Below are 11,255 nucleotides of genomic sequence, written 5' to 3'. Positions count from 1 at the left end.
ATGTTATGACAACTAAGAACAAGTATTTCCAGGGCAGCAACTTGAGAGGAAATTTACTTGATTGGTTCAGTGTCTGCCTGGTCTGAAGTTCTTTTCACAATCTCGGTTGAGTTCTTGTGCAGCAATATGGAATGCAAAACTCCAATAGCGCTTCAGATGAGGCATTGAAATCCCTTCCCCCCAAACCCTAGCTAGGGCTTTCTGGCATCAAGAAGTATTTGGGTAAAGTGCTTCCCCCAATGCAGCATGCCTGAAGCAAAACCTGCATTGCCTGAGAGAGAAATGTTTTGGGAGAACATTCAGTAGTTTCTCATAGCTTTGGACAGAGACTTGGTCAGGTTGATTGTAGTAGTTCTGTAACCCAAGTCCTTCAAGGCAGTGAAGCAGCACCACCAGAATCAGTTCTGCTTTCTTGTAACTGAATTTGACACAGTATTCTAGATGGGAGTGTTGACAGTGGAAGTGTGTATAAGGTACTCTAAGCCCAGTTCAGTCAGAGTGCATCTCTAACACTTGTCACATCTCTACAATCTTGTGAGAATCTGCTAAGCTTTTTAATTTCGAGGAAAATTTCAGAATTATAGCTTGGGCAATCAATGCCAAGGTCTGAAGAGCCAGTGCTCCAGATCTTAACTTTAGTCCATCCTTGAGTTGTGAACCCCTTCAGATGCTTCAGTCAGAAGGATACTTTGGCTATGGAAAAATGAGGACCTAACACTTCTGCATTGTTAAGTGCAGGAAAGAACATAATTTTGTCCTTGGAAAGGCCATCTTGTTATTATCTCTCTCATTATGATCAGTGTGACCCCATCCAAACACTGGGATCCTACCAGCTTTGTTGTTCAAGGCAATGCATTTCACAGGATACGGTAGTTATATCAGGGACAGCCAACATGGTGCTCCCCAAAGGCTGCTGTACAACATCCCTCAATTCAACCTCTGGCAAACCTGTGGAGTTGTATGTCCAGCAACTGCTAGCAAGCACCAAACTGGTTACCCCTAAGTTACATGGTCCTTAGGCTTTTAAGCCAGTATGTTTGTTGCTGCATGCCCAACCACATAACCTGCCTTAGCTGCTTGAACTTTATTGCCTAAGCTAGACCTGGCATTGCCACTGCTTGCACTGGGTACTGTACAACTTGCAAGGTATGGGGTCCTTTGAAGTCAGCATCACTGGAACAAAGGTGGTTACCCGTACCTGGTGACCATTAAGTTCAAAGCTAATTGCAGAGACCAACTTACGGTACTAGTGGAAGAGGTAAGCCTCCCTGAATGGCTATCCTGATCTGTAATGGTGCATACTGACCTATATCCTGCATGTATGCTATTTCTAAAACTGGTGCTTCTAAGTTTGCTTCCAAGCCAGAGGTTTAATAAATACCAAGTGGGAAAAGGTCAGAGTGGGCAATTTATGCTTTAGGCAGGTCTAGAGAGAATTTACACTCAAACATAGTTCACAAACAGTATATTTTATATATACAGATGATTAAGAGTAAAAAATGAATACAATCAGTCAGTGGGCAATAGGCATAGATTTCTCAACAAGGATAGCAGCCTCCATTCATAGCAGGCTACCAACTTTTAAAATGTTAGCTTTTAAGCGATTTAATAGTGGCCCTTTTCACATCTGGGTTTGTTCTAGGCCTTTTCCTCTTTCTTCCTCTTGAAGTTTCAACCAACTCCAGTCCAGAGCCTAAAAACAAAACAAGTGCTTATTGAGACACCTCATTCATAGAAACTGTGGCTTCCTGTCCAATTTCCTCCAAAGTATTTTTCAGTTCAGGTTAAATCCTCTCTTGTGTGACTATAAGCTAGTCTAAATAAGAGTGTTTTCTCGCTGGCTAGAAACAAGTTATTGGTGCTATCATATGGGGAAGGCCACCTACCTTTCAACCATCTAACATCAGGTGTCTGAGAGAGGGGCAATGCCACCCACTTTCAAACTGACCTGCAGGGACTGTACTGGCAAGAAGAAGAAGAAGAAGAAGAAGAGTTTGGATTTGATATCCCGCCTTTCACTCCCTTTAAGGAGGCTCAAAGCGGCTAACAATCTCCTTTCCCTTCCTCCCCCACAACAAACACTCTGTGAGGTGAGTGGGGCTGAGAGACTTCAGAGAAGTGTGACTGGCCCAAGGTCACCCATCAGCTGCATGTGGAGGAGCGGAGACACGAATCCAGTTCCCCAGATTGCAAGACTACCGCTCTTAACCACTACACCACACTGGCTCTCCACACTGGCAAAGCATCAGTCTCTCTGCTCCCCTCGCCCCAGTCACTTTACAACAGAAAACATAAGATGTTACCATAAAGCTGTGCTCTTGATCCTTCATTGTGTGGTGCATCACATTCTCTAGCTGATTGCAGAGACTTCGAGATTCCATCAGTAACTCCTCACTAAAACAAATCAGAGAAGATTTTTAAGAATATCACAATAAAAGGAACTGGCATAAAGGAGGTCCATTTTTTCATCACGGCATACTTTTGCCAGGATTAGCAGAGCTGCTTCATGCCTTCACTAGGCTAGTGGGAACCTATTTTTGTTGTTTTGTTTTTAAAAAGTGAATCACAAACTGCTTTAACTGCCCTCAGTTTGACAGTTTGCTGTGTGACTAAAGGGGTGTTCTTCAAAGGAAGTGTAAAGTTTGCTCCCTTTGGCTGAGAACAGATAATAAAAAGTGATACAGTGCATGTTTTAAAAATAATTCATTCCTTGCTTGAAAAAAAGCATGTACATTGCAATGCTGAACAGAGGAATGAATGTTTGTCTTTGAGAATGTTATCGGAAGCCAGTAAAGTATTTCCTTGTGAAGTCAGCCAGCTCCAACCAAGCATGCTACCAGTCACACACCTTTCTTCTGTCATGAGTATCCATCACCGGTGTCAAGGTAATCTGTGACGAGTACTGCCTGCGAGTTGCAGCACATATGTAACATACAAAAATGCAACACAGGAACTTTAGACACATTTGTAAGATGACATGGTCTATGCGTGTGCAAGGGAAACGGCAAGGGAAAGCATTGCCCAGCTCAACTAACTGCAGACGAAAGGGTAATGCAGAACAGGTCCCTTCAATCTTTTCAGACCCAGTACCCACTTTTAATCCCAAACATGCAGCTGGGGACCCAATTCTTACTCTTCTACCATATATTTGCATGGGGCTGCTGCCCTTGTGATGACCCACTGTGGATAATAATTATTTATTTTTATACCCCGCCCATCTGGCTGGGTTTCCCCAGCCACTCTGGGCAGCTTCCAACAGAATATTAAAATGCAATAGTCTATTAAACATTAAAAGCTTCCCTAAACAGAGCTACCTTCAGATGTCTTCTAAAAGTCTGGTAGTTGTTTTTCTCTTTGACATCTGGTGAGAGGGCGTTCCACAGGGCGGGAGCCACCACTGAGAAGGCCCTCTGTCTGGTTCCCTGTAGCTTTGCTTCTTGCAGCGAGGGAACTGCGAGAAGGCCCTCGGCGCTGGACCTCAGTGTCCGGGCAGAATGATGGGGGTGGAGATGCTCCTTCAGGTATACAGGGCCGAGGCCGTTTAGGGCTTTAAAGGTCAGCACCAACACTTTGAATTGTCCTCGGAAACATACTGGGAGCCAATGTAGGTCTTTCAAGACTGGTGTTATGTGGTCTCGGTGGCTGCTCCCAGTCACCAGTCTAGCTGCCGCATTCTGGATCAGGCCGTGACACACTAGTGGTCCCAAGCCACCTGCTGAAGACCAGTGCAGAGGTAACCAATAACTATGAGAGCAAACCACTGCCTTAAATATTACCTTTTAATCCCAGGATCCTGTAAATTACTGTGCAGGGCTGGAACCTGCAATGAGAGTTGACCAGGATTACTAAGGCGTGATGCGCTTATGCTGTCTGGGCTCCCACTGACAGGCCCACGCACCTTGCTCTGCAGGAGAGGAAGAACACAGATCAAGCTTTCTACATGCAATATGAAGAAATACACTATTTTCATTTAAAGGCATTGCTGCCAGTGATTTCCAAACAGCTGTCAGATCCCTGAAGAATATCAGTAATACAAAGTTCACAATGCAGGGGGCAGCAACAGGAAAGGACGGGGCATGCTCTAGGGTTATACACTCAGTTAACGTGAGGCCCAACAAGTCTGACCTAGAGCCCTCAGAATTTGTGAAGCCCACTGGTTTCTTAGCAGGCAAGATGATGGGGAAAGGGTTCTCAGAAGATTTTGAGAGTTGGGAGGGAGCCGTGGGCACAGTTAATGCTAATTGATCTTCGCCAGATGGAGAAGAATCTGATGTTCCTAACCAGAAAAATATATTCCACTTTACTCACACAGGCAATTTTCAACAGGTTCCACAGCTCTTTCTGCCGTTTATCCTGAAGCTCAACAACCATTTTCTCATCCTCATTCATCAGGCTCATCACCTCATCCACTTTAGGAAATAACTCCAGTGCCTTTTGCTTGCAGACAACTGTTTTACTGTAAAGAAGAGATAGCCTTCTAATCACGTGTCATCAGCTCTACTAGCACAAGGAGAGGGGGAGAGACAGAGAACTCTGAGAGGTGTGGGACAATGGCAGAGTTCCACTAAACAGTATCCCCCCACTTCAACTTTATTCCCAGTAACCAGGACAACCTCACTAGAGTGGGTCTTTGGGAGTCCTACCTGAGCTGAGCATAAAGGAGGCCGACTTTCTTTTCAAAGGTCTGGATTGCTTGCAGAAGTAGCCTCACGACTTCTTGGCTGTCTCCGCTAGTCCTTTGGTCTAGACAAAAAGTGTGCAGAATCAAGTGGCATGTTAGGCAGAGGGTGGGGGCCGGAGCGAGAAAGCTCTTCAAAGACATAAGAAAGGAAACAGCCCCCATTACTGTGACTGTTGGGCCACAGGCAAAGGAATTAAAACCCTTGAACAGCTTCAGCAAGATTGGATCTATTCTGGTATAAATTAATACCCCTCTCTGGATTTGGCATCACTGCCACTAATGCAGATTAAAATCACCGCTCTATATTTGGCAGCATTCTTCAACATTGCTCAGTAAAACTTCGAGCCAACTGGTAACAGCTAGTTCAGCAGAGTGAAATGTGAATGGAGCAGAGTGAAATGTGAATGGAGCAGAGTGAAATGTGAATGGAGCAGAGTGAAATGTCAATGGTTGCCAGAACGCAAGTCACTGCTCTTTAGTATTCATCTCTCACCATGTCCACAAAAAAAGTGGGGCAAAAGCATGTTAAGGGGTAACAATCTTCTCATTATTAGTAACACACTATTCTGTGTTGTGTTTTGTACTACAGAAGTCTCAAAGGAGACGGGTGGGGGATGTTGATGCTAAAAGAACGGGAATTGTAAACATGCATCTCCACAGCACTGTCAAGGAGCACAAGGCTGGGGAAATGGTGAGATGAGAAAGCAGTGCTAGCACATGGTCTTGCGGCAATTCCTCTCCTGTGCCCAGCTGTAGTCAGTTTCCTTTGGAACAGATCATGCGGCAACAAGATTCCTATGCTACAAAGGCTTTTTTTACCTCTTGGCTTTTCCCTCAGTCTCTGGTACAAGTCCTTTGCTTGTCCCTCTCTATAAAAGAAACAGAAAAGACAAATTTTCTCCAGCGCTCGTGAGTGTAGAAGCAAGCCCACCCCACCCAACACCATGTTCAGACCAACTGAGTGCTCAGCATGGTTCAACACCTTCTGCGTGGCTTTGGGCAAAAATTGCTCTCTTAGCCTGTTACCCTTCTGTAAGAAGTGAGAATCCTATTTTTTTTTTAATAATATTTTATTGCATTTTACACAAAATGACACAAAAAAAGAAAACAAATTTCCATAGACATTACAAAAAAAGGAAAGAAAAACATAAAAAAACATAGACAAAAAAAGAAGAAAAAAGAAATTTTAGCATAAAAATAAAAGCTCACTTTTCAATTGTAACCTTCAAAACCTTATTTTCCTTACTTCCACCCGCCTCCCGATCTTGTATTCTATGTAAGAAGTGAGAATCCTAGGGACTTACACACATTACAATTGGTAAAGCACTTTTAAGTTGCAATGGTAACTTCGAGCATAGCCCCTGTACAGCTTGCCCTTGTCTCCCGTAAATCCCATCTGGCTACAGTTCAATGCTCCACTTATTTAAATTATTTACAAAATAAAATTACTATAAAAACATCATTTAACAACAACTTAAAAGAACAAACAGAATACTAGCATAACTACATCAGCCTTTCTTTCGACATGATTTTCCTCGGTGCCTTCCCTGCTCCCTTTTCTAGCACTCCTCTCTTATTGACAATGGCACTCTTCCGTATGGAGATGGAGGGGGGAACAAGGAGCAACTCAAATTCTGTGCCATATTATCTTGCAGCCTCTCAGTGGAGTAAATACAGATCTGCTGTTCATTTGCCAGTTTAGATTTAATCCCAAGGATTAACAAGACCCAGAAGATTCTTAATCTAAAATGCAAATTTCCTTAGCCAGCACAAGGTTCAGCTATACATTTCTTAGAATAAAGTGGAAAACCTATCCCTTAACGTTGCCACTCCAAGTGCGCAGGAGTATGCTCTTTGATTGCTCCCCCTGCACACATGTAACTAGAAAGACTAGGCAAGAAGAAAAGTTCTGGCCAGTCTTCTTCATGATATGCTGTTGCTGGTTTTTTGGTGCATGGAGCTTTTACCTATCTGCAGCCTGAAATGGTGGAGTTCAGGTGAGACTCTGCTGAATGAATACAATGGAGGGAGAGAGATTAGATTAGCCTCCCCCAGCCTGTTGCCTTCCAGATTTGGATAAGTTGCACCAGTCTTTTCAACCTGGCTATGTTGTGTGTTGGCGTGGATAACCTCCTTTGGGCTGCATGACAGCAGTAGGCGTGGGCACCACCCGCATTTGTAGGGCACACAACCCCCCCCCGAAAAAAATCTGCTGATCCCTGTGGATCAGATGAGGAGGCGAAAGTGATGGCCCCTCCCAGCTCATCAAATGGCTGCTCTGATGGCTGTGGAAGGGGCAATTTGCCTCCTATAGTCATCAGGCTACTGGGGCCTGGGCAGGGCAGAGAGGTTTAAGCTGTGCCACCCACTCCAGCGTGGTGTATACCTTAATTTTTTCTTTTCTGCCACCACCGACAAAATTGGTGGAGTCTTGATGGGCAGGGGGCATAAACATTTGCTTGTGGGGCTGGATCAGACCTGGCCGGGTTGGCTATAAGTGCAACCTAGAGAAAGGTAAGCACCAAAAAAACTAAAAATCAATTTTAAAAATAGGTATATTTAAGTGCTGTGCCACTGGATTCCGTGACTTAGGTGTGCCGAACTTTCTAAGTTTCCTATGCTGTCCTTTAAATATAGGGAAACCCAAATAAAAGCTATCATGTTTGACGTGTTACACATGCGTATCTGACCTCTTCCCAGGGTACATGTCTATCAAACAAAGGAGGTGATTTTATGCTGCCCCAGGATGATGGATACTGGAGAAAATGGTATTTAGGAAAGGGCTAAAACAACCAAAGGCACTACAAGCAACTACTTACAGGGCATCCAGAGAGCTCCCTTGTTTCGGGCCCTGTGGGATTCTCTGCAGGTCCACAATGTCTGTCTGTAGGGCCATCGTCTTCTTCACCAGCTGCTCAACTTCCTCCTCCTCGGGAGGCAGAGGAGGGGACAAGGAAAGGACAGCAAACCAGGAATGGTTTGGTCATGTTGCAAGACATTATTTCCAGTAGCTTAGGCTGCAGGTAACCCAACTCTTTCCAGCCAGTCTTAAACAATCCCAGGCTAGCAATGAGACAGTGGTATCATGCCCAAGGAGGCTGGAGGAAATGCCCTTTTAATACCAGGCACCTGCGCTCTGCCTTCTGCCATTGACTCAAAATTCACAGCCAGAGCTGGTGTTGTGAGGGGCTTGCAGTCTTGAGCCCACCTGCTGACACCTCAAGAGCAGCCTTCACCAATCTGGCACCCTCCAGATATTTTGGGCTACAACTGCCGTCAGCCCCAGCCATGACAGCCATGCTATTGGGGGTTGATGGGAATTGTAGTCCAAAACATCTGGAGGGTGCCAGGTTAGTGAAGGCTGCCTAAGATCCATCCAGGGGAAACAAATTTCAAAGCCAACCAACCAAGTAAAACAAACAAATATACAGATGTTTTGTTGCCACACTGTTAGCTTTTGGCCAACACATTGGAAGGTATAATATTCAAGTATTTGACAATACTTGAAGTTCTACCTCTGAAGCCAGCAAGACAGACAATGGTGTTGGCATAATTCTAGTACCTAAACCTAGTACTTCTCACCTGTGTGCTCCTCTTGCAAAAGCACAGCAGGTGCTGACAAGAAGGAAATTTGCATTCTGGCCTTCCTCTTATGGCTTGCCCTCTGCAAAGAGGCTCATCTGGCCTCCACATTAACATCTTTAAGATGATCTGGAATGTTGTTTAAGGTCTTATTGCTGTTGGGTATCTTTTTAGGTATCTTTTTGGGTATCTTTTTAGCCAGATCAGTTTTAATTGTGATTGTGATTATTATTTGGACTTAGCTGTTTGTTTCAAAAGTCTCTCTAAATACCTTACCAGAAAAAGAGCCAAAAAGAGCGTATCACAACCATCACAATGGCCCATAAAAAGACCCAGCCAGACTTCAGCAGCTTGGGGGATGTGACTGAACTAGTTCTAATGATTATTTTAAGTGGTTTGGCTGAAAGAGTTACATTTTTATATTGCTCATTTTTAACAGTTTATTCACTGCTTTCCCTGTTAAGTCACTTGTAACACAGTCCTCGTCAGTAGCCTTTGGTAAGCCCTCACTCTCAGCTTCAGCTCTCCATCAACCATATGGGTGCAATACCATATGCAATACCAGGTCTTACAGGGCTGGTACAAGGATCACCAAGACAAGGTTTTTTAAAGATACTTGGAACACTTTAAAGCAGGGGTGGGGAGACATCAGGCTTGGGGATCCACTTTGCTTGTTACTAGAACATCAAGATCCACCAACCAGAACCTGATGCAAAAGATGCACAATGAAGAGAATTCTGAGCTCAGGAATTTACTGTATGTTCCAGAACAGGATGGAGCTCACAGTCTATACTGCCTGCTATCTACACTGTGGATGGCAGTGACTCTTGAGGGTTTGGGACAGGGTTCTCTGCCAGCCCTAGCCAGAGATGCTATTCAAGATTGAATCTGAACCTTTGGCATGCAAAAGAGATCCTCTACCATTGAGCTCCAGCCCCTCCCCAAGCTATTTTCATATCAAAGCTGCTTGCCTCAAAAGGTTTTCATTTCAGCAGTATAATTTAGGACAGGTAGGGGAGAGTCATTTTGCTGCTGCCATGGTTAAGCAACTGAGAGTCAGAAATGCATTCTGGTTTACTGCAAATCACTCATAGAGATCTAGCCTCTGCCCACCTCTGCTCTCAAGGACTTGTTATTGTTTATTGTTTCTGGGTCCTCTTATCCTTCCTCCTCCTGTGACCACACAACTCTGTTAATCTCCAGCTAATTTTCTACCCCTTGCCCACAAGCTCTGAAAGAAACAAGGAACATCTTGGGTTTATTCCTCGTCCATTAATCTGCTGCTTCCCAAAGTCCAACAATTTAGACAGGATTGCCAAGAAATTGATCCCAGCCACCTCACAGGTTATGGCCTGGTAACTCTAACCATCCTTTGCAAGGCAAAACACTCATCCAAGCAAAACAAAAGAGAAAAAAGTCCAAGCCTACCCGCCCACAGAGCTCCACAGTCTGCTCCATTTCCTTCCATGCAAGCAGCAGTTTCTCAGAAGCTGTAAAGAGAAAAGAGCTCTGGTTTTCAAGAGACCCTTCCTAGATCAGCAAAAGTATCCCTTTGAGCCTCTCAAGGAGTCACCATAAACATTAGATGCTGGGGCTGGTGAAAACCAAGTCTGATGGGGGAATATGGGAATTTAGGGCAGGGCTGACGCAAGACATGGTTTACTGAAAAGAGGCACTACATTGCAGAACAACTCATTTTTACAGGAACCCTTTTCTAAACTGAGCTAGGACTGAAGGGGTCTGTTGCTGTTCACACTGAGGAGGAGGTGATTAGAGAGCTCTGACATGCAATATAATAAAGGTGGGAAGTCCAAGATCAAAGGCCGTCCTAGAAGTCAAGAGACAAAAGAAAAGCTTGTGTAAGCAGGGAGCTGTCCAGGAGTATTCAGATTCTCATCAGACATTGAAAATGGGGTGGGAGCACATGGGGCACAACTGTCACTGCAGGGAATGCGGGGGTGGGGGTGGGGTGGAGAGCAGGCCAGGAACCACTTTCCTCAACCAATGCCAAGCTATGCAATAATACAGACAAGAAGATAAACATAATTTCTTAAGCGTATAAAGCAAATAAAATTCTGTTGTTTGTTTAAATTCTCTCTCCCTCCAAGAATTCCCTGCACAAAAATATCCTGGCAGATGAAGAAGGAGAAGTTTAGCCTAACCCCCTGTCACCCAGCCCATGCTTTCTGGCCTGGGGAAGGATTCAGACTTGCTATCATTTCTTAGCAGTCTCTGGTGGTCCAGTTGAGGAAGAAGCGCAAAATGTGATACTGTAGGGAGCGTGACCTGGCATCAAGGCAAACAAAACCCAGGGAAGAGGTCTGTCCTAGCAACTGCTTTCCTATCATTAAAAACAGCCAAACTCACTGATTCCAAATTCAGTTTGCTCATTGTACTTCTCCAAGTCAATCTGGATACTGGCTTTGAAGAAGTCCAGCTTTGCCTTCAGCTGCTGCGATAGGGAGGCCATCGTGTTCTTCATCTTGGAAAGGGTACTGTTGTGGCGCAGAAGGTTCCTCCTACAAAGCCAGGCAGAAAGAGAGAGAGAGAGTTGCCCCCTTGGAGGCCCAGCTGACCAGACCTCGTCTGCTCCCCTTTGCTTGGGCTCCACAGCCACCATCCCCACCCAGCGTCAGCACAATGACATGACGCACCTTTTAACCAGTAGTTCTGTCTCAGTCTCAAAGACAGTATTGTAAATTTATATGACTGTCTGTCTATAAATATTCCTGGGGTGGCTTGCTAACACTGCAGCGTATAATAATATGAACCAACAAAAAGCATTAAAAAACCAGCCAAGAAAAAAACAACAATAGAGACAGCATCAAACATTTACAGTCCGGATTAAACTAAAAATGCAAAAAGCCTTGGTCAATAAAACCTTATCACCAAACTTAAAACTATGGAGAGACCTGGTTTGAACAAAGACATTGGATTCTTATCTCATTATACATGACAAAGCCATTTTTCACCTTCTCACCCCTTGCTTTTT

General features: G+C 44.4%; 1 protein-coding gene and 1 long non-coding RNA gene across 4 annotated transcripts in view; one reads left to right on the top strand and one right to left on the bottom strand.

The window, feature by feature from the left end:
* Nucleotides 1-1,450: 1,450 nt before the first annotated feature.
* Nucleotides 1,451-11,255, bottom strand: part of IKBKB (inhibitor of nuclear factor kappa B kinase subunit beta) — a 39,113-nt gene continuing 29,308 nt past the window's right edge. The window contains exons 13-21 of one of the 3 annotated variants that reach the window (XM_081870016.1): nt 10,631-10,782; nt 9,692-9,753; nt 7,501-7,610; nt 5,501-5,550; nt 4,644-4,743; nt 4,309-4,456; nt 3,777-3,904; nt 2,304-2,394; nt 1,451-1,693 (exon numbers count right to left, since the gene is read on the bottom strand). In XM_081870016.1, the coding sequence (XP_081726142.1) occupies nt 1,622-1,693; nt 2,304-2,394; nt 3,777-3,904; nt 4,309-4,456; nt 4,644-4,743; nt 5,501-5,550; nt 7,501-7,610; nt 9,692-9,753; nt 10,631-10,782 (913 nt within the window). In that variant the 3' untranslated portion in view covers nt 1,451-1,621. Of the gene's footprint in view, nt 1,694-1,734; nt 1,970-2,241; nt 2,395-3,776; nt 3,905-4,308; nt 4,457-4,643; nt 4,744-5,500; nt 5,551-7,500; nt 7,611-9,691; nt 9,754-10,630; nt 10,783-11,255 lie in introns of those variants that run through there. The other 2 variants (XM_081870017.1, XM_081870015.1) reach the window with 2 other exon arrangements.
* On the top strand, nt 7,617-10,640 carry LOC309346408. The gene is made up of 2 exons (XR_014158621.1): nt 7,617-9,273; nt 10,372-10,640. It is a non-coding gene; the product is annotated as an uncharacterized lncRNA (long non-coding RNA).

The sequence above is a fragment of the Podarcis erhardii genome, assembly GCF_964252035.2.
Source record: "Podarcis erhardii genome assembly, chromosome: 7".
Taxonomy (NCBI): domain Eukaryota; kingdom Metazoa; phylum Chordata; class Lepidosauria; order Squamata; family Lacertidae; genus Podarcis; species Podarcis erhardii.
Note: the sequence above shows the minus strand (reverse complement) of the source record. Positions and strands in the feature narration are given on the sequence as shown.